A 24,108-nucleotide genomic window follows, 5' to 3' on the forward strand; every position below is an offset into this window, starting at 1 on the left:
CTGAAAATTGGTGTTTAAGCCACAGCATAGTTGATTAAAACCTCTTATTTTCAGTGTCATGGTGGCATGCACTTAAGGCCAGATCATGCCTATTAATATAACAGGTGAATTTAACATTGGTGGCATAAAGACTTGATTTTTTGATTATAATATATGTGGGTTCACAATAGTTCCTCTTATGGGGAAGGTAAAACAAAAATTAAAAATAATAATAATAAAAAAATACTGCAGGTAAACATTGAGGCATGGACTTAAGGCGATAATTTTCTGTTGAAGTATGAAATTTAAACATAGCATGCTCTAAATTAACATTTGTAAATTGAGTTTTCACCTTCGTCTTATTTTCTGAAAAAACCTCAGCCAACCAGCACTCAAAAACCCTGAAAACCCTGAAGTTTAAGGTAGTACAGAGGGCACTGTCATTCCTGCATGACAATGAGAAACACTGCCCATTGATGGCAGATTGGCTTTTAAGAAGACATGCACACCAATCAGTTCTTCTATGGTCATTATTTCAGTTAATGTCTTCGTTAGCTGAGGCATAAACTATGACTGAATTTATCATGTAATTCCAGTCAAAAAGTCCCATAATAATAAGGGCTCTGAATGAACATGATAGATGTATCAGAATTTAACATCGTCTTCATTCCACTAGTCTTTTTTCATATTGTTGTTTTGTTAATAGCAGTAGCATACTAATATACTCCAACTTGGATGGTGTTGTTCCATGGCAGATTTCTTGGAAAACTCAATAAAAGAAGAGGAATGAATGAATGTTGTTAGTCTTTGTAGTTTCTGGATTGCTTTCTCTTCCTCCTTGTGTTAAACTTCCAGAAATTAATAGTATAATTTTTCAGATAGTTTCTGGCATACTTAATTGACTGTATCTCAACAGCTGGTTGCTTTAGGTGCTCTGTTCACTCAATGCTGGTCCCTTTAGAAGTAATTTTTAGCTGTTAAGTCTTTAGCAGATACCACTGTGCTTTCAGAAGAGAATTTTAGTTTTTTTTGAGAGAGAAGGGGAATCGTTCACAGTTGGTACTGAAAAATCCTAACTGGAAACACAGGCTAAAGGAGTAAGCTGTGTTATTTTCCTAATTACTGAAACTCTGGTTATTGTGTCTGTTGTATCACTGTTTCAGATAAGACTATTTTATCTGACTTAATTGCAGGTTTGATAACTGTTTTGAAGGCCAACTGATGTTAACCAGGTATTGCTTGAAAAGAGCCACATTAATTTACTTAGTCAGGCTCGAACTTGCAAATTGTCTATGAGTCTAAATGGTTTAATTGTTTAGTTTGTCTAACAGAACCAAGTGCAAGTGCTGGCGAGTCCTCTGATATGCCATTGTCTGTATCTGAATACCAGCTTTCTGTTTCTTACAGAACAATGCTTAGGAATACTGAGGAACAGAATTCTTGCATTCCTTTTACTAAGTCTGGCACTACATACATAATCTGCATCTGCCATGCAGCTTATTCTCATGCAGTGAATGCAGGGGTGCTCCTTCCAAACTTTTCAGAAATAGTATTGAATTCTCTAGTCTTCTAGAAGGCAATAGGTGTACCCTGGCAAATGCTAAGTGTCTCTGCAGTCATCTCTGTGGATGCAGCAAACTTCAAAGTTCAGGGGAAAAAATAGTTTTTGCCTGTCACTAGTTTCCAGTCTGCAGCAGGATGATGATAGCAGCATTAAAAAAAAAGGTCTTAAAAAAAAACTCACCCATGTTCTTCCTTGGACTGCATTTTGAAAAATTCTTCCACAAAAATTGCAGCTGACATCAGTACACCTTGGCTAGGAGAACTGATTCATTATTTATTGAAGTGGACACATCTATTTCCTTGTTTAGAAATCCAGCTGCCAGATAGTCCATTGTCATCTGTTTTTGTTGAAAGCATGTTATGTTTTATTACATGTTGTACTCTGATCCATTATTGTCATTTATAACTTGTATTAAAACCACGTGCTCAAGGGCTAACTGCATTTTTTCTCCTTTGATTACCTGTTTTTAAGCTAATTCTTTAATTACGGCTCAGAGTCAGATGAATTTAAAAATTCCCTTTGTTAAACTTGCAGTTTGATTCCATTATATATTTTAACTCCATCATAAAATTGTTTTTTGATGTCATGATCTCTGCACAGCAACCTTTGGTCAAAATGATTAACAACAGAAAGCCTGCAGAGCAATCTTAAGGATGAACAGCACTACAGCTGTAACACCAAAACCGTAACTCTGCATAAAAGCAATATCAATGATTAGAGAACCTCCCCTCCTTACACGAAAGGAGGTAAATTGCAAGAACATGAATTGCTTAAATTCATCACTAGAAAGAGACTATGGAATCGTTATTTCACAGGTGGTCACAAAGTTTCATCTCAGTTCCTCAGCTTTGGCATTTCTTAGACAAGGTATTCTGAAGTTAAGAATCAAAGATAACTGTAGCGTCAGTGAGACTCACTTTGTTATTTAGGGATTCTTGTACTTAAACATCAGGTAATATCCTTTGCATAATTGAATCTTCTGTCTAAATTATCCTTCTGAGTTTTTGTGCTCACATTCATATTAATACATATAAAAACATATTGACAAAAAAGAAAACCTACGTTATCTGAAAGTAATGCATTAGCTGTGCTTGAATTAAATTGCAGTGCTTGTTTTTCCATAGTCTTCTGAGTTGGGGAGTAGTGATCTTGGAATGCAGAACAAGCACCACTGTGTACTGCCTGCCCTCTAATACTGTATGCTCTTCAGCATAGTACAAGGAATAAGCTTTCTGCCTGAGAAACATCAACTTCTGACCTGTATCAGTCAAAAAGCAGCCTCTCACATTACGTTGCAATAAAATGTTTCATCCCCAGATGGTTGGTCCAGCTAGGTTTGTAGTGGTGTGTTTCTGCTAACAGGCCCTACGCTTTTATTTCTTTCATGGTGTGAAAAGATGAAAAACCTTCAAGTTTTTGCCACCTAGATTTGTAGCGAGTTATACACTCATAGTCAGATAGAATAATTATTGTAAAGCCTCAGTAACTGACAAAACAAATGAACAAAAAATTGTGATTTTAGTCCCCATGAAAAGAGCTAACCAATCATTTAAAGTTTCTGTTAACACAGCACCTTAAAGATCAGTTTCTATGAAAGCCGTGCCTTGTATTACATCAAAATGAGTAACATGACTTCAAATTTTCGTTTAAACCAAACAGAGGAACAGACTAACTGTTAAAACAGTACAAGTTACATCAAATAAATCCGTTCTTTCAATAAGCCAAAAAAATAAATACACAAACTCCTACTTGTAGAAGTAGCAAAGTGCAGAAGATGATCCGTTATGGTATCTTCCAGTTCACTTACAACTCTCCTGCAGCTAGCCAGAGAACAGCTGTACTTGACAACCAGATAAAAGCTGGTTGACATCCAGAATAAAAGTAAGGACAACCTTGATCAGTCTCATTGCAATGATGAGGAAGAAAGGATGCACTTTGTCCAAATATGACTTAGAAAATGATTTGACAACTTCAGTACTCTGTATCCAACCTTTGGCATGCCTAGTATATATAATAAAAACAGTTATCCAGGCTTCCTAAATTTGAGGATGGTAAGCATCTCTTGTCCTGCTTGTCTGGAAAGCAGTCGTGTGCCTTCTAAGCCATGTTTCTTCATTGTTTCCAGAATTTCATCTATAACGAAAAGTACAGCGTTACAGTAAGTTTGTAGAGAAGTCACCTATAATAAGCAATACTAAACTGCTGCTAAACATAAGCTACAGCTGTCATTTTAGACAGTAATTTTTAGACAAAGTAGTCTTCCACCCTGAACAAATAAAGTTTACATTTTGCTGAACAAAGTTCAGTATTTTGGTATAACAATCAATAATTCCAAATTGAATTATTGTTCTTCTCAAAACCCCTTCATAATGTACAACCCGTTAAGCATTAGGTCAGAAGGAGCAACTCTGACCTGTGTAGAGAAATGATTCAGAAATAAAAACATCTTATTTCCAACTGTCAGATTTTGTCTTTGAGTTTACAACACCAGTCTCTTTTGTAAGAAGGGGTTCGCCTGGATTCATTACCTAGTTCAGAAGATTTCAGACTTGGAATTGCAGTCTTAGAGCTGCTGGGCTTGGGACATGCATACTACAGTTTCTTCATGCTACTGTTTTCTGAAGTAGCTTAGAGAGTTCTTAGTGTTGGTAAAACATGTTCTGGTTTACAGAATCACAGAATTGTAGGGGTTGGAAGGGACCTCCAGAGATCATCGAGTCCAACCCCCCTGCCAAAGCAGGTTCCCTACAGCAGGTCGCAGAGGTAGGCATCCAGGCAGGTCTTGAACATCTCCAGAGAAGGAGACTCCACCACCTCCCTGGGCAGCCTGTTCCAGTGCTCCATCACCTCACCGTAAAGAAGTTCTTGCACACATTTGTGCGGAACTTCCTATGCTGCAGTTTCCAGCCGTTTCCCCTTGTCCCGTCTCCACACACTGCTGAAAAGAGCCTGGCCTCGCCATTCTGCCCCCCACACCTTAGATATTTATAGACCTGGATCAGGTCCCCTCTCAGTCTTCTTTTCTCAAGGCTGAACAGACCCAGTTCACTCAGCCTTTCTTCATAGGAGAGATGCTCCAGGCCCTTCACCGTCTTTGTGGCCCTCTGCTGGACTCTTTCCAAGAGATCCCTGTCTTTTTTGTACTGGGGAGCCCAGAACTGGACGCAGTACTGCAGATGAGGCCTCACCAGGGCAGAGTAGAGGGGGAGGATCACCTCCCTCGACCTGCTGGCCACGCTCTTTTTAATGCACCCCAGGATGCCATTGGCCTTTTTGGCCACAAGGGCACACTGCTGGCTCATGGCCAACCTGTCGTCCACCAGGACACCCAGGTCCCTCTCTGCAGAGCTCCCCTCCAGCAGCTCATCCCCCAACCTGTGCATGCAATTATTCCTCCCCAGATGCAAGACTCTACACTTGCTTTTGTTAAACCTCATCCGTTTTTTTTCTGCCCAGCTCTCCAGCCTGTCCAGGTCTTGCTGAATGGCAACACAGCCTTCAGGCGTGTCAGCCAATCCTCCCAACTTCGTATCATCAGCAAACTTGCTGAGGGTGGCCACTATCTCCTCATCAAGGTCATTGTTTAGTTCACCATATGCTGAATGTGCAAGCCACAAATTCAGAAAATGGACAGTAAGAGGCATCAGGTTATGTAAAAGTAACTCTGCTGTTTAGTCACCCACACAAATGTGTGGAAACATGAATCCACATAAATGACATGCTTTGTATGTGGCATGCAAATACACCACCACATTTCTAACAAATGGCCTCGCATACCTATCTGAATTGCAGTCCACACTGTCAAAATAATGTGCTAGTTCTACAATAGATTAGACTTCTGTACTGCTTTGTTCTTGTTTACCAAGTTCTGACAGCCTCCAGAGCATTGTCGTAATCAACAATTTGATTAATGGTGTTAAATATGGTTTGGAACAAAGGGGTCCAAAGAAACTGATCACCTGGGTTATTTTCTTTAATTGTGACCAAGTAGAATAATCCTCCTGTTGAAAGCAAGTCTGCTACTAATGGAAAAACTCTGTCCATTACTTCTCTGCCCTTTTTGCCACCAGCCCAGGATGCTTCTATTCCATGGCTTTGCACCTAGGAAGAAGGAAAACAAAAACCATCTTCCTCAATACAGAATAACAAAGACGTCAGAGGTAATTGAACAATTACAGTCTGAGTTCTCATACCTCAGCTGATTTGATTTGCCAACTCTCCTGACAGCAAAAAAAAAATAGCACATTTATTGTGGATGTTGCATCTATTTTTTCCTACCTCTTCAGAGGGTGTTACCACATACGGTGGATTAAAGAGCAGTAGATCAACCATCCCGTTTAATCTTGGTGACAGTCCTTTGACCTAGAGATGAAATTATCAATTCCTTTGTTAGTATTATTTTATTTATTTATTTCTACTATTACTTATTTCCATTTTGTAAGCATACAGTTACATAGTGCTGGCTATTTTCCTATCAATTTAAACTGCCACACAGACAAAATTGAAATAAATTAATAAATAGCAGAGGGTGTGCTATTAAGGAGCAAATGTGTTAATCGATGAGAATTCAGACCCACAGGTGACCTAAGAATAACCAGGAAGTATCTAACAAGTTTGTTGCATTTACGAATAGTTACAGGTTGTTTTCTAAGAGATGATAAACTAAATTTGATGTTTGCCAAACCTGTGTAATACCACCTCTATCACTGTTCTAGAAAACAAGCTACTTGTCCTTCTGTCCTGTGTGAGGCCAGTAAAACTGGGTTAGTACATGTAAATCCTTATCTACTTTGCTTTCTTCTGACTATAGCATGCTGTCAACTTTGGCTTGGTTCCGACCACTTCAGCCTGACTCAGGAACACCAAACTTTCTACGTGCAAGCGAAGCAGAGCAGTATTCCTAAGACAATGTTACAGTGAAATGTAGAACAGCAAGAGATACACATACAGATACAAAGGTAATATTTTATTCTTGCAGTCTAGTATTTTCATCATTTTTTTTTACTCTGTGCTTATCAAGAGAATGTTCTTCTGGAATTCGTGGTTATAAACTGTAAAGAAAATTACAAAAACTATCAAGAAGCTGATATTGAAGCTATCTTACCAAGTCAGTAATGACTGGCTGAAGGTGAACATTGTTCAGCTGAGCTGTCTCCAGTGTACAGTAAGCTGCCATAGGATTGATATCTGTACATCTTAAAGCAAAACACTGTAAGTTACTGGTTCCTGTATCTGCAAGATTAATGCTGCAAACTGCATGTTGACTAAGGCAATCTCAAGAATAGCCTTTACTTTATAAGAAATAGTGACAAATAGCTAGGAAAACATACGCAGTGTATCAGCAGCTACAACACTCAGTTCTATACTGGAAGCTGGATTTGGGAAGTTGAACCAGATAACCTTTAAAGGTCCCTTCCAATTCAATTCTGTGAGTTCTTAATGACTGTTTGAAAGCTGAAATATGTGAAAATAAACATTTCAAATAATTATACTTTCAATGCCAGCTCTGTACGTAAACATATATGCATACACTCCCTAGTAAATCTCAGTTAACCACCAACAACCTAATGTGTCAATACCGTCTAAGGAGTGGGAAAACTGAATGCAAGCCATATTTCTGCCTAAAAGGTACACAATTTAAGGTAAGCAGACAAGGCTCCCTTCAGTCTGACTATCATCTCTGTAGAACTGACGTGCTATTTCTCTACGGAATGGGGAATCTTTAAAGCGAGACGCAAACACGGCGAGGTCTCGGTAACCTTCATACAGCAGCCTCGCTGTTATACTCACAGATAGAGCGCACTGGCTCCAATGATGGAAGCTAGGAATGTTGAAACCACGCCAGACCCAGACCCTATTTCAAGGCAGACGTCGATCCTAAAGACAGAAAACTCCGGGTGAGTTTTTTTGGTGACGTACCCGAGCCCCTCCAGCAGCCACAGAATCACTCAGGGCAGTGTTACGACACGTGCCCCGCCCCGCTTTCCCCACAGCTGCCTGCCGCGTGTACCCCGCCTCCCGGAGCTGGGCCGCATCCCGCTCTAGGGCGTCCAGCAGCAGGAAGGTATCCTCGGCCGGTTCGTACACGTCCCGGTAGGGGCCGCGCGGCCCCATATGCTCGTATCGCGGCGTGGGGACGGCGGGCGCCGCCATCGGCGCTCGGGCGGTCGCGCATGCGCACACTCGCCCCCTACGTCCCGGCCATCAGCGGAAGGGAAGGGAGGCGGGGCCAAGGCCTGCGCCACCAATGGGAGAGCGTAGGTTTCGCCCCGCCCCCAGGTCAGCTCTGTCGAACTTCGCTTGGTCAGTAGCGCTGCTGAAGCAGCGGCCGAGGGGTATTTGGGTGCTCGCAGGCTCCGTAGAGCAATGATCAGTGAGACTGACTGGTTTCACCCTCCTGATCCGCTTTCAGAATCTTCACGAGTCAGGGACTTGCACCAGCTTAGAATCATAGAGTTCTTAGAGTTCGAAGGTGCCTCTGTAGGCCACCTAGTCCAGCTTTCCTGTAATGAGCAGGGACACCACTGCCCAGGGTCTGATCCAACCTAGCCTTGAAAGTTTCTAGCTTCTCAAAGCTCTTCCGGAGAAATAGCTCTGCACCACAGTTAGCAGGAAGCCAAGCTGGAGAGGCACTGGTGAAGAACGTGGGTGTTAGTTCACAGCGAAGATCACAGCAGAAGGATTGACATTGCCACTCAGTGTTTGCATGAGTATGTCTCTATGGATCTGCCCATGATTCTTGACAGCAGCCTCACGTCCAGCTGTATGAATGCTCAATTTCAAACAGAAATGAGGCCCTACAAAATTGGGAATGGAGGGTAGCTTCAGGGCAGAGATCAGGAAAAGAGCAATTTGCTTTTGATAGCAAATAGAGGAAGGAGGGTCTGTGTTCTGGTCACCATGAAATGCGTCCCTTTGTTTGTGTGCCAAACCCTCTTGTTCTGAAAGTGGAACAGGTACCTAGATGAAGATGTGAGGAGCTAACAAAGGGGCTAGAATCTTACAGCATTTTTATAATCATCTCAAAATGCACTGATTCTTGGAAAATTAGCAAAACAGTGCAATCTGGAGGATTAATCTGTGATGAATTAAGGACCTTTAGGATTGAGATGTATCTCTTCCAATGGTTTAACACCTGCCAGTGAGGTATCTGGAAGACTTGGCTATTATTTCAGTATTAGTGCTGCCTGCCTTATATCTGCCTTTTTCTGTGGCCCACCTTCAACATTTCCAGTAAAACCAACTCCCTACTTTACTCACAAAACCAATGCTTTTTCAAGTAATCAACAGAAATTAGATGACATAATTAATATACCAGAAATACATGCAGGCCAGTATGATCAGCTGGTAAACTCTTTTACCCCACACTTTTGAGCTAAGTCAAAGCAAGCAGATGTCCAGAAATCAATAACCACAGATCCAAAGATGAGTTTATGACTCATGGATCATTTTTGTCCCATCACAGAAACGAAACCATCAAGCTCTGTCTTACAAGAGTTTAGGTTCCTTATGCCACCGTGCAGCATGTAAAACAGTTCTAGATATTGGATAATTTCAATTTCCAGAGCAAATTTATTGCTGGACTCAATCTTATACAAATATTACCTTTTAATTTAAAACATTGTTTTCCCTCAATTTATTCCATCAAGTATATTTAGAAGTATTGTCATAACCGATCTCAACCTTTATTTTGCCAACAAAATTAACAGTTTTTTCCTTTTAATTTACCTCCTAACCCTGCTCTGTCCCGAATTCACAGTGGTAGATTACTCAGTCTTTCAACATGTTGTCTGCATAGAGTGTAAATGAGATCTCAGTCTGTGAGAAGGTACTAAAAGTTTCCTTTTCTGGAAGTTCCTTGACTGATGCCTAGAAAAATTGTTACAGTTGATAAATGTGATAATTCTGTTAGAAACTCTTCCTATATTTTCTTTGTCAGTTGAGAAAGAGAGGCTGCTTCAAGGAGCAGTAGTGAGTGGAGCCTGACTGGAGATGGCCCCGGGGTTTTTAATGCAAAAAGGCATTCATTGGATACTTCTTCATTTCACCCATCTTCCTAGCAATTTGCTTCTGCACCAGAGAAACAAGTACTTATAAAACATGTTAAGTTTGCATAAAATTCCATTACTTTGTTAAAACAAAATCGTGTTAAGAGAGAGAGAGTTTTCCTTTCTGTCCATATTAGGAAAATTAATTCTTGGGATATATTTTAAAATCTCCACAGGTGGTCAGGCTTTGGACTGCAGTAGAAGAAATGACTTCACCATCTTCAGCTGTACAAGTTGTTGGTTTTGGCTGTTCAATAGTTCATGAAATCTGGTTAATTATTATTGTTTGTTTTAATACTTATAAGTCCTTCTGGGTGAATTTTATAAAACATTTATTTTTATTGCTTATATAACTACCTAAAATGTTTTTCTTGGTAGACAGCTGTACTGTTTTTGCCAAAACAGATTCTATTTCAATTTGGGGAAATTGTTGGAAAGTTAATATTCTCGTTTTCAATGGTGCCTGTGCCATGCTATTAAACTGAGCTTTACGGAGATGAAAAATGGTTCTTGACAAGGATCATAACCATTTGTTTACCCTAACTGAGCTGTGTGGCCCTGTCCCATTTGGAATTGGGTGGCAGTTCTCTCTCATGCACAGCAATGCTTAACCCATACCTTCCTAGCTGCCTGTCAGCCCTCAGTGGTCTCAGTCATAACATTCTCAAACATTCCATGGCTTCTGGCCTTCCGTGTCCCGGATGAGATGTAGGACTGTGCTGGACCTGTGAGTGTCCCTGTTTCTATGCATGTGAAGAAGCAGAGCCAGCAAGAAAACTGCAAGGCCAGTGCTGTTAAGAGCAGGCTGGAAGAAATCTCTCTATCTATAGAATCCAGCAGGCAACTACATTTTTCAGTATCTTTCTTAAAGTGAACAAATATGTTCATAAAAGGAGCTAGGTTTCTTAATAGTCAGTATTCCTAATGAAAGGCACTTCATTCCAAACACTTCTGTGCTCTAACAGTAACCTTGTAATTCAGTGTTAAGGTGGTGGTGACAGGCTTTATACTCACTTATTCTTCTGGCAGCTGTATCAGCTTAAACAGTTCACAGCTTTTGTTTGATAGATTTGTAGACAAAGGAAGGCTCTCATCAGCCTTTGTTCTGCTTGACTAAATAAGAAGTTTCCTCTTCTCTTAATTTCCCTTACCATATTTTCATACTTTGTGTAAGGATTCAAGTCTGACTTAACCCTGAATGTTACTTGTACAAAATATTCCACTAATGGTAATCCCTTAGTGGTGCTTGACGAAGCACAGTGGCTACTTCGTCTCTTCTGGGATACCTCAGTATCATATTTGCATTTTCCTTGCAAAAGTTTTTTGTTTTTACATTTTGTGCTCATCTGTTTTTCTAAGCTTTTCCTCAATAGTTTCCAGATAACTGATTATGAAGTGAAAATTCTATAGGGTTTTATTGTTTTATTAGTCCACTTCGAGAGTCTGTTGTTCATGTCCTGGTCTCTAGACTACATATTGTCATCAGAGTGGTGGCAATGACATCAAGTAATTTCAGCCCCACGAACAATCTTTAAGGAAGTCAGCATTAGTGACTTACTTTTAACTTGATACTATTCCTTTTCAATATGATGTATGGCTGTATCATCTGTATTCAGATCCTTGTTCACCTCATGTTTCCTTTGCCAATGCCATCATCCCCAGCATAGTATATACTTTTCCACATAACACCACATCAAAAGCTTCATGGGAGTCTAAGTTAATTCACTATGTTTCATTTTTCTATTTTAGAAATGGAGACAGACACTGCAGTAACGTAAGATGTACTGCTGTTACCATCGTGGCCAAAATCATCATCTGTCTGTTTTTAATCACTAAGCCAGCTTAGTGGTACAGAGGTCCTGCTTCTTTCCTTCTTGTGGAGTCTCAACACTTGTACAAAACCTTTTGCTTTGTATTTTAGCATCTTCATTGAGAATGGTTCAAATGATTTTAACAATTCTCACTTTACATTGTATTTTCTTGCTACTGAGGCATAACTTTCTTAGTGATCAATCTTTTTTCTCTTACTTTTTGACACTGTGTTATATCTAGAAATATCTTTCATAATCTGAAGCATTCTCCTGCTTGCATTCATTCCCGTGCTTCCCCCTTTAACCACCATCAAATATTTTCAGCCCTTTTGACTTGAAGCAATTCAGACCCTTTCACATTCACATGCTGAAATTCCGTCCATGGTTTATTTCAATCAATTACTCTTGTAATTATTAAAGCTTGTCATTTCAGAGTTATGAGGTTTAGTTATAGACCTGCTTTTGTTTCTTCTTTGTTTCTGTTAAATTATTCCCTGGTCAGTCATGAAAGCTTATTTTCCTTGACGTGCCCGAAGCAACATAGTCAAAAGTCACAAAGCAGTAACATCTTTGATGATACAGGTACTATAACATTTTTACTTCTTCCTGGAATATCGAGTAAAGAACTTTGAGTAAAGAACTGTTCATGTGAAGAATACTTGGATGTTTCACATTTCTACTCATTAGGTATTTCTTTTTTTCCAAATGGTAGGTTTCCCAATTACATTTACCTCTCTAATTGTGCATAGATCGCTCTGAAACTAATGCCCCCTATTTATTTCCACGGAGACTACAACTGATATGAACAGCACAATAACACTTTTGACAGAGCAAAGTCTTGGCTACAAAACACTGTTTTTCAACATAACTGCCACCATTAGTTGTGCATTTTCACCAGCAGTGAATAGGAGCCTGCATGCTGCGCTTGTAAAAATCTGCACCAACAAATCTTTCCCACTCCACATTCTCCACAGATACTGTCACATGAGTGAGTGCTATTTTTTACACATTTCTCTTTCTTTTACATGTCTACAGTGAATAGTTTGAATCTTTGTTCACTTCCCTCCTTCCCTACTGACTGATGAAAATTCTTGCCCTTACATCATGACATTGCTTCAATACACTGTGGCATGATAATGTTTAATCACAGCTGTGGAATTTCTAAACCTGCTAAGAAGAGGTCCAGAGATGACATACTGTAGAATAAGTGATGGATACTTGTTTGTATCCCTCCTTGGAAAGATCCCAGAGTGCATACTAAACTTTGCAAACCAATTACAAACTATTATATTGAGGGAATTACTTCACTCATCATTGAAATGCAGCTACCTCAGGGAAAAGGCAAGAAACATTTTAATAGTGTACAGAAGTATTTCAACACTTCAGGAAAGAAAATGAGTAATACCATATTCAGCTAAGCAGAAACAGAAGATTTAGTTAAGTAGTCATATATAATTATTTTACCTGGATTTGAGCCAGAAACCAAGGAAAAACATACTCCTAATGCAAAAAAAAAAAAAAAAAAAAAAAAAAAAAAAGAGACTTGGGATTTTTAAGTCATAAATGATCAAGTGATCAACTTTGACATTACATCTTAAAATATAGCACCTCAAGAGGCAGAGTTATAGTGAAGCTTTTATAACTGAGTTACCAAGATTGCCACCTTTAGAGGTTAGGAATGATGTTTGTTCTCCACAAGAAACTACAGCAATGCACCTGAAGGCAGATTGGCTCCTTCGTCTATTTTAAGGGCATTTCCTCATTTTCTTGCCATTTTAGAGTGTTAGTTTTGAAAGGAAAATAAGATTAAAACTGTTTTGTATCACTGGTTTCTAACAAACAAACCATCAAGATTCACTTCCTGCCTGACAAATAGTGAGGTGCTTGACCACGACTGCTCGAGTTGACATTGCTTTCTTACTTTGTCTCCAATATCTCTGGAGAACTGAGAAAAAGCATGAAAATAATATGCAGTCACATGGAAATACGCTCATATTCCTTCTTGACTGTAGAAGAATGGAAGTCCTTTTGAAAAAAAGGTTAAAAATAACACGAGTTAGCCTCCAGATTAGTCTGTCGATAGCAGTCATGGTAGGCTAAAAAGCACATTCTGAAGAATAGATTAAGATACTAGAAAAGGAAAGAGTAAGAATAAAAGGTGATTGAAGCTTATAAAACTGAACATTGAAAATGCATTAGATGAACTGAAGAAATTGAAACATTAAACAAGTTCTCAGGAATCCATAAAACTCACGAGTAAGAAATGCATTTTTTTTCATGGTATAAAGTGAAATAATAGAGCTAATTTTCAAAATATGTGCATGAAATCAATAGTCTGAAGAGGCAATTTATTTAAGAAACAATCAATTTAAGACACTAGTCCTTCAAGGGATGCAGCTGTCCACAAATGGCCATTTAGAATAGGATATATTAAACAGCCATGTTATTAAAACATCATGCACTTAGTTTTAATTTCAGTGCTGTTATTCTACATTAACAGTGATTGCTGAGAGATGTTTGTAGTAAAAAAATGTAATATTCTGTTGACTCACTGAAGCATATTACACCAGATATATAGGGAGAAATTCACTAATTAAGGTGACTGACTTTTACCTGAGTTACCTTCTTTATTCTTGTTCTCCTAGGAACGTCCAAGAATTGTGAGAAGGATTGAGTTGGTATTTTTTTATCTTGATATTTCTTTTGATCTAACTACAGGATGAAAGATTGACCCAGATGAAGAGGGCCACAGGAAGTCTCTCACTCCTTCTCTTGCCCCAGACAAGCCCAGCTCTGGCATCAGATCAGGCTTCTCAGCGTATTTGCCAGGCAGTTTTGAAGCTCTATGAAGATGGAGCCTGGACAGCCTCACTGGTAACCTGCTCCGCTGCCTGACTCCCCTCAGAATGAAATTGTTTTTCTTAATAAGAAGCACATATTTCAATCTGTGTCCACTGCATCTCAAGAGCTGGTCCTCCCAGTTTGCTGTCATCCCGAAACTTGCTTGGGAATTGCTTCTTATACAACATACTTGCAAAAATGGCAGTGAAGACACCCACTGTGTAGAAGATTCTATGTACCTTTTCCTGGCTGACACTGCTGAAAATGATTACAGTGATGCTGATCTTAGATTAACAGGCAGTGGTTCTTGCACTTCTAAATATTATGTCTCTTTTTATCTTTTTGTTTGGATACATTATGAACATTTTGCCAGCACGGTCTTATCTGCATTATTTCCTGGATAATGCTAATGTGATCAGATAACCGGTATGACTGTTATGAAACTAAACATAATCTGCATGTAATTACATTTTGGGTGGCAGTTTTCCCCATGTGTATTTTAATATGAAAATCTAATAAAGAAATATTAAAAAGGATTTTTGTTTCATAACAGTCTTGACATATCTTTCATAATGACTCCATTACTAATACCCATAGTTCAAAAGGGGGGATGTTAGGCAGCTGTCTACCAACGTGTTGGGTGTTGATACAGCAAGCTTGGTGCATCTCATAAGGCACATCAGAAGAAAGATCTTCTTGAGTGTTATGGAAATAAAGCGTCTTGACAGACTATAGGAAAAGGACACTAATGTGAAAATATGAGGGCTGCTCTGAAAATGATGCCTCCTATTTTATTATGTTGGCCCACGAGCATCTGAGGTGAATGCCAAAGGTATGGCAATAGAAGTTAAAACTTCCTACCAATATTCTGTTGCTGTGCATCAGATGGCAGCAGAGGAGCTGTGTACAGAGCTGAATATCAGCTTGATCGCATTGGAAATGATGGTGGCAACGTTGAAATATTGCAAAGCTTGTGCCAGGTAGGTCCCGCAGATGCTTACACAGGAACACAAAGAACACTGTATACAAATTTACCAGGACCTATTGAGCCAATATGAAGCTAAACGTGACAGTTTCCTGGATTATATCATTACTAGTGATGAGATATGGTGTGTGACCACTATAAGCCCAATTCAAAACAACTGTAAATGAAGTGGCAACAAGTTAATTCCTTATTGAAGAAAAAGTTCAGGACACAGCCCTCAGTAGGTGAACTGATGGGCACTGTCTTGTGATAGGAAAGATTGATCAAACAAGCAAAGACTGGACAAACCACCAACTCTGACTCCTGTATCATGATGCTGACTAAGATGAAGGTTCAAAATTCCAAAATCATGCCAGAGAAGAAGGCAGCCTTTCTCATGCAATATGATAACACCAGTCCGAAGACCATGGAGCACATCACCAATCTTCAGTGAACTGTCCTGCTATGCACACTGTATAATCCAGATTTTGCACCTTCTGATGGCCATCTGTTTGAGATAACAAAAGATGAACTGCTTGGGCAACATTTTCCTAGCAATGGCACCATCATAGCTGAATAGCATCATAGCAGCTAAGAAACAGTTGGTCACCTCCACTAGTGAAGTTTTTTGTGAGTGCAGCACGCAGTTTTTGTTAATCAGTGGCAAAAATAGATAGTTAATGGTAGTGACTATGTTGAAAAAGAGTATTTTGCATCTGAGAATTTTCTCTATCAAATAGTGTTATTGTGATCTTTGTTGGTGTTTCCATGGAAATAAAGAGACATTTCTTTTGGAGAAACCTATTTCTATATTGACTCTATAGCTATCCATATTGTAGATGAGTGATAAGTATACATTGTAAAAATGAGTCATAGTTACTCATGTAAGGCTATTTTAGTAGAATCATTTGTGAAGCCACACATTGTTTAGTAAAAGAAATAACAGCAGTTTGGCCCACGCTGAAGAAATTCATCATTGTACAAGACAGTCAATACAATATCGCCATCAAAATATTCTAACACAGCACTAAGGACCGTGGATCGATCTCCACATTTGCAGCAACTTTCTCTAGCAACAAACATCTGCTAGCACTTCATAAATTATGACATGATCTTGTATTTCGTAGGTTTTTCAGGCTTTTATTTAACTTTACATTTATTGAAATGCGTCTCTTGGATTTTTAAAGGAAAAAATAAAAGGAGAACATACTGAAAAGCATGTCAGAAAGAAAAAAAAGCCTAAATGTTTTGTGGAAAGGAGCCTGCAGATTAGCTTCTTTCTGTTTGAGTGGCCTGATCTGCAATCTGAACAAGAGATTTGTTTGGGGTTTTTTTGTTGTTGTGGTTTCTCTTTGGTTTTTTTTTTTTTTTTTTTTTTTTTTGGCTTGTAAGGCTATATAGTTAACATTTTCATTGGACTACACTCAAACTGAGTCTTCGTCCAGCAACAACAATCTCCTTAAGCTGTCCATTTTTTTTCTCACATGCACACCTGTTAATATATTTTAAAGGAAATGCTAAAAATATGTTACAAGTAGAGACATAGCATATGTCAGTATGAATAAATGAGGTGATTTAGAATTGTATTAAAATCTTCAAGGTGCTTGGTTGGTGAGCCATGCTCTAAAGCACTGCTCATTGACCTCATCTAGAAACAGGATCTAGCCAGACAAGAAAAATGGTTGCAGCTGATCCCTGTTACTCCTGCTGTCTTTGCATAGCTCATTTCATGTAGACTTTTGTTTTTCACTGTGGAGTTAGCATTTGTAAGAAATGTTGGAAAACATTTTGTGGTCTGTTCTGAATTGAGTCAAAGCTCTGCAGATCTGAATCTTTTCAGTTTTTCTCGTAAACTTGGGGAACAGAACGCAAAAGGCCCATTTTGTTTCTTTCAGCAGATAAGAGGGAAATAAGAGTGAGGACTTAAAACTGTAAAAGTTGAGAAGTTGAAAAGGTGCTCATGGGACAGAAGGTCTAGCATTAGGAAACATTTTAAAGCACAAGGAAAGCTTGATTTTGAAACAGGGAAAAAGTTATTTGCTTTAGAAAGATCAAAATATTTTTGTATCTGAGTCTTTACCTGCTTTCCTCAACACTCACTTACCTCAGTAGTAAATTGGAATGTGCCAGGAGAGCAGATTTTGTGGACTTTCAGTCTCTGAGGGTATCTATGGAGCCTGGAGACAAGGATTGGCAGTATTTGCTTTTTGGAGAGTTATTTCCAGCAAGCCTGGGGAAGTCTGCCCTCTTGAAGCATGCCACTAAGTACATCACTGGAGCTGATGGCTGCATCCTTCCCAAGCAGGGAGAATTTAAAGTCTTTGAAGCCCACCCATGTGTACAGACATAAAAATTGGATGAGTGTCTGCAAAAATGATTAATGGTTGTGTTAATGTAAATGTAATGTATATGACTACCATAAATACAAACGTGAATAATAGAAATAAAAATTGCCGTTACGTTTTTCATTTAAGGAGAGTACTACACATCTTGAAGTAAATGTTCCCTAAATTACTGACACCCTCTATAATAACCTCACTTTGAAATGGTTTTTGGAAACATCACTTTCAAAACTCTAATAAACAGATGTTCAATCAAGCAAATATTTTACGAGAGATGTTAATAAGATCTAGGAGATAAAATAGATATACAAACATGCTCATTATTTAACAGATCTACAACCACTGTACATGGAAAAAATGTTACATATCATTTCTGCCTGTCATAGTCCTGTGTATGTTAAATAAAGCAAGACTGATCAAATATTGAAGGATGGGATGGTGGTCTGATTAGCTAATATAATTCTCCTGGATATAATTAATTTTTCTAAAATATGCTAGACGTTACAGTTAAAACTATCAAATAAAAGTCCATGTGGCCATGTTTTTTTCATTTGCAGCTTAAAATAACAATACTGACCTTGGCATGAGGTATATTTTAGAGATTAATGACCAGCTTGGGTTAATGATCCTTGGCTGTGCTGCTGACCTTCATCTCCTCCCAGCCAGTCATTAATCCTCGGGAAATTCACTATACCTTGATTGTTTTTACTAATATAGTCCATGTTTAAACCTCAGGAACTGTGGCAAATATGTAAGTGGTACTTCGCTTACAGAACTCCTTCAACAGAAAACAAAGCAAAAACAACTTCCAAACTTTTAAAAAGCAGAACAACAAATCATATGATTTTGGTCAAAAGTATTAATAACGACCTTACTTTGATTGTGTGCTATTTTCTCTGTATGAATCTTATAGTAATTAAGGAGGAATATTGCAGATTTTGAGAAACGTAGTATTTGACATTGACTGTCTAGTTCAGGCATATCTGAAACAGCTATCAGCTTTGTATTTAAAAGCCAAATGCTTTGATGTAATTCTTTAAAGTACCGCTCATTCTTCTTTCACTGGCAGTGGTGGAGATCAAAACAATGCATTTATAAATGTGTAAAATGAGTGAGGAGAAACTCAGGTTTTTGCTCCTCAATTATTTTTCCCTGTCCACCTTTCAGATAGTTAACTCCTGTAATGAGCTGCAGGTGGGGATTTTGAGGCAGAGAGATTTGCCGAAGTCCTTACAAATAGCCACATGTGGAGTTATGATTAGAAGATGAGATTTTTTTCTAGTTACTGCTGATAGTAGTGTACATTTCTGAAGACCATTTTTTTTCTCCCCATGCTGAGGATCTCTTCCTGAAGATAGTGTGAAAAACTGAGTTACCCTTCCTAGTGCTAGGAGCATCATCAAAGTTACGGGCTTAGTAACAAATAGTAAGAAAGATAAGCAATACAATACTCCTTTCTAGAGCTTCTTGAATGGGCAGTTCAGGAAAAAACAAAGAAGCAAATAAAACCAAAAATCTCTGTTTTTGCTGAAATTTAAGAAATTAATACTTAAAACTCTCCCCATTGGATTTTGATCTAGCCATGGTTCCTTTTCTTTCACAGAATGAACCAGCTATTCTTATGGTGGGGGTGAGAAGCCTGATGTGAGCACACTGCCTGTAGGCTCCATTGTTTGCTAGACCCACTGGTGAGCTGCTTCTGGCATGATGAAATAAGTTGGGTAAGTAGCCTGGTAGCTTTAAGCTGTGTGGTTGGACAATCTTAGGGGTCTTTTCCAACTGTAACGATTCTATGAATACCAACGTAGTAGCCTTCTATGATGTCATCACCAGCTGAGTAGATGGAAGGACAGCAGTGCATATCGAGTGCCTTGTTTTCAGCAAGGTGTTTGACACTATTTCCTACACCATCCTTGTATTGAAGCTGAGAAAGTGTGGGATAGATGAGTGGACAGTGATGTGGATTGAGGGTTGTGATCAGCAGCAGAGTCCGGTTGGAGGCCTGCAAATAGCAGTGTTCCCCAGGGATCAGTGATGGGTCTGGTCTTGTTCAACATCTTCATTAGTGACCTGGATGAAAGGACAGAGTGCATCCTCAGCAAGTTTGCTAATGGTACAAAGGTGGGAGGAGTGGTTGACAAACTAGAAGACTGTGCTGACATTCAGTGAGATGTGGACAGACTGGAGAGCTGGGCAGAGAGTGGTTCAACAAAAGAAAGCGCAGATTCCTACACCTGGGAAAAAATAATTCCACCAGTACAGGTTAGAGGCTTACCTGCTGGGAAGGAGCTCTATGGAGAAGGACCTGGGGGTCCTGGTGCACAGCAGGTTGGCCATAACCCAGCGGTATGTCTTGGTGGCCCAGAAGGCCAGTGGTATCCTGAGGTGGCCAGCAGGTCTAGGAAGCTGATCCTCCTTCTCTTCTTTGCACTGGAGAGGCCACTTCTGGAACGCTGCGTCCAGTTCCGTGCTCCCCACTTCAAAAAAGACAGGGATCTTTTGCAAAGAATCCAGAGAAGGGCTGCAAAGATGATTAGGAGCTTGGAGCATTTCCCTAATAAGGAGAGGCTGAGAGACCTGGGAACTGTTCAGTTTGGAGAAGAGAAGGCAGAGAAAGGATCTCATAACAGTTTATGAACAATCTGAAGTGTGGGAGTCAAGTCATTGGGAGGTGGGCTCTGTATGGTAGCAAGCAACTGTAGAACCAGGGCAGTGGGCAGAAACTGAACAAAGGAGGTTCCATACTAATATAAGGAAGAACTTTGCTGTCAGAGTGATGGGCACTGGAACAGCCTACCCAGAGAGTCTGTGCAGTCTCCTTCTCTGCAGATATTTAAGACCTACATGGATGCCTACCTGTGCAATCTGCTGTATGAGAATGCTTTAGCAGTTGATTGAACTCAGTGATCTCCAGAGGTCTCTTCCAACACCTACAATTCTGTGTTTCCATGATTCTGTAATATCTTAGTAAAAGGCTTCATGAAGGAGACAGGATCTTTTTCGGTTTGGAGCTGGAAAACTTATATTGTTTTCCATTCTTTTTTATGTTCTCAGTTTGGTTTTCTGTCTTACTAGGCTCTGCAGTGCCTTCCAGCAGTGTTTCAGCTATAGAAATGTGGATGAGAGGCTGTGGAATAGAGCCATATTTTAACCAAGTAGGAAGACTTTTATTTTTTCCTCCATAAACAACTGATTTCAGTGTATTCCCAGCATTTGTGGGTCTGCCAGTCTGAGAAGCAAAAAAAAAAAAAAAAAAAGCCACCCAAAAAAAAATGACCCCCACAAACCAAACAACAGGAATAGAAATAAACCAGCTAGTAAATCTTTCGTTTCTCCTGTAATTTCTGGCTCTGTGCAGATGCAGACTGACCAAGCAAAGGAATGATTTTCCTAAAAGAAGCTCACACATCAAAATGCAGTTACTTTATAAGGAGTGTTGTTATGGCAAAAGCATATTTTAATGCGAAGGAGAAGAGGCGTGTTTATTCACACACTGTATATAACTTTATACCATTTGCATGCATACTTAGGCCATATAAAAAAACAAAACAAAACAAAAAACCCAAACTGAAACAAAAGAACCCAAAACCAACACAAGGAAAACTCTGAAAACTCTTAAAACGTCAACATTTTATTGAGTTTCCCTTCTATGTTTTTGTAATACACAACTGAAAACCATTTAACTTTTTTTCCAGATCTAGGAAGATTTTGCTGAGATAAAGGACTTCAGGAGTGAGTCAAAAGCCTGGTTTTAGTGCAAATGTAGCATCTTGCACTGGAGGGGAAGAAGAAAGTGAACTGACAGAGTTTATTTCTGCAAACTCTGTGACCAGATGATGCAAAGATAAAAATTTTCAGTCAGTAGTAAGATGCTTAGAAAAAAAAAGGTGAATTCTGCTAAGAATTTGTTTTTTGAGGCCAGTGGTGGATGCTGGTGAGTGAACAAGGTGGCAGGTGGTTGCCATAAACAAGAAACAGAAAGGTGAAGGTTTCTAGGAGTCTTGGCTGCAAAAAAGGAGTGAATGGGTGAGTAAAAGAAGGCAGGAATAGGCACACTCCTGCTCAAATGAACTGCAACACCATTGCAATCTATCAAGCACCTTGATGCACATATTGGATTATGAACTAAGATGCGGAAGTTTTTTTTGTTGTTTTTCTTTTTTTCTTTTTTTTTTTTTTTTTCAGGGAGAATGAGTTTACTAAGAAAATGTGCATGTAGCAGTGCTAAGTGCATAAAACATGCGTCCGTTTAGTACTAGAGGAAGTAGCTTGGTGTCAAATGAGATTTTTCATGGCTCTTGCAAAATCCTAATTATCACAGAATCATGGAATGGTTTGTGATGGAAGGGACCTTTAAGATCTCCTTGTTCCAACCCTCTGCTATAGGCAGGAACACCTCCCTCTAGACGATGCTGCTCAAAGCCCCGCTTAAAGAACTGTTTTGTACAATTATGTATTTTTGGCAACAATTTGGTGATTTTCATTGAAAAATACATTTAAAGAAGAAGATGCAGAAGATAGTATAAGCATCTTTTCAGTAGATTAAAAAGACACAATTTCCCATGAGAAATACACTAAATTTTCCTGCAATGAAAATACAATGCATAGGGGTAAGGGCATCGAATTAATATTGCCTAGATGAATTTAAATGTTACATTCCTAAACCTTTGAATGTCTTGCTTTACAACCTTAATTTTGTTTTATTGTAGTTAAATTGAACAATGCAAATTATATGGAGAGGATAAATTTAAATGAAGAAGAAAATGTGTGTATATAAATAAATGTGTATATATCTATATATAGCTACATATATATCTATACATGTCTATATATTTAGATATATATATAAATTGCCCCAAACCACCCATAAAAGTAATGGATATTCTTCTACTAAGAGTAGTTTGTCTAAAGATCTTCATGTTAATATTTTTCTTCATTTTGAGTAGTGACATTTTACTGCTTCTTAGAGCCTGCACCAAACAGTGTAGATAATTTCATATTATCCTCATTATCATCTTGTTGAATGTGTTTTGCTGTGAGGAATTTACATAAAGAAAAAGCAAAAATATGTCAGGAAGCAAGGTTCAAAGGAATGCAAGCATGTCACCTGACATCGTATGTCAAGGCTGCTTCTACAATAGCAATTTATTTTGAAACTGTAGTGTGTTCTCAATGATCTGATTGCCTCCAGTTTACCATACATTGATCCAGCTTATTAAGTGGCTTTAGTTTATGCAGATGGGCATCACTTTAGGGGAAACTGAGGTGGAAGCTCCTTTTCAGCAGTGTGACAGTCTTCGATGGGGTACCATGAGTACAAAAATGAACTGCTTTTTGTACACTTTGTACTCATCTGCTGTTGAAGTGATGGAGTGGGTGGGAAAGGATTGCTTGAGGATTATGGAGGAGTTTTGACCTTTGGCTTATTGTTCTGGGGAAGTGCTGCACATGTCAAGTCTGGCTGCAAGAATGGGTCATGTCTTCCCTTGCCTTTTTGGGATGCTGGGCTACAGGGCACTGGATCTTTCCATGCTGTCTTGTCTCCTCTACTGCTGTGGTGGGATGGGTGACAATACCTAAACCAGCCTTTCTCTTCTTCTGGCTGGAGAGGAAAATCATTGTAGCTCTGATACAGGGAAAGATAGATGTGATCTTTCTCTGGACAGCTGGACAGCATATGCTCTTTCAGCCTGGAAGGCCAACAGTATCCTGGGCTGTATCACAAGATTTGAGCAGGGTGAAGCAGATGATTGTTCCCCACTGCTCTGTCATTGTGAGGCCACATCTGGAGTACTGTGTCCGGAGCTAGGGCCCTCAGCACAAGAAAGTCTTGGAGCTGTTAGAGTGGGTCCAGAGGAGGGCATGAAGTTTATCAAAGAGCTGTCACACCCCTCTTATAAAGAAAGGCTGAGGGAGCTGGGCTTGTCCAGTTTGGAGAAGACTCTGGGGAGACCTTGTCATGGCCTTTCAGTACTTGAAGGGAGCTTACAAGCCGGAGGGGAGCCACCATTTTATATGGTCTGATAGTGGTTGGACTAGGGGGAATAGCTTTAAATTAAAAGAAGGGAGATTAGGTCAGATGTTAGGAGGAAATCCTTTCCTAAAAGGTGGTGAGGCGCTGGCATAGCTGCCCAAAGAAGCTGTGGTGCCCCATCCCTGGAGGTGCTCAAGGCCAGGATGGATGGGGCCCTGGGCAGCCTGAGTTGGTACGGGGCAGCCCTGCCCAGGAAGTGGTTGAGGTTGGGTGGATTTTGAGGCCCCTTCCAGCCCAAGCCATTTTATGATTCTATGTTTCTGTGATTCTACAATTCTATGATTCTTTGATTTGAGCCTGCAAATGCTAGTGCACAGGTGCCAAGAAGGGTGCAGGGAGAAGTAAGCAGAGGGCTGCGTAAAATGCTGAGGGCATCCAGAGCTGGAGGACTTGATACAGTCTTGGACAGGTCTATAGCATTAAGGCCTGTCCAGGGGGCTTCTCAGATTCATTTTTCTTGTGAAAAAATAGAAAATATACTTAAATCTATCATTACTTTCACTTCCATCCAAGAGAATTAAGTAG

At 39.4% G+C, this 24,108-nt stretch overlaps 1 protein-coding gene across 1 annotated transcript; it reads right to left on the reverse strand.

Moving 5' to 3' along the window:
* Nucleotides 1–3,566: 3,566 nt before the first annotated feature.
* HEMK2 (HemK methyltransferase 2, ETF1 glutamine and histone H4 lysine) lies at nucleotides 3,567–7,696 on the reverse strand (the record flags this gene model as incomplete). Its single annotated transcript, XM_079532435.1, has 6 exons — nucleotides 3,567–3,676; nucleotides 5,503–5,644; nucleotides 5,822–5,905; nucleotides 6,648–6,738; nucleotides 7,334–7,420; nucleotides 7,554–7,696. The coding sequence occupies 6 exons, from the start codon at nucleotides 7,694–7,696 to the stop codon at nucleotides 3,567–3,569; spliced, it is 657 nt and encodes a 218-aa protein (XP_079388561.1).
* Between the last annotated feature and the right edge of the window lie 16,412 nt (nucleotides 7,697–24,108).

This window comes from Tetrao urogallus (assembly GCF_951394365.1).
Source record: "Tetrao urogallus genome assembly, chromosome: 1".
NCBI lineage: Eukaryota > Metazoa > Chordata > Aves > Galliformes > Phasianidae > Tetrao > Tetrao urogallus.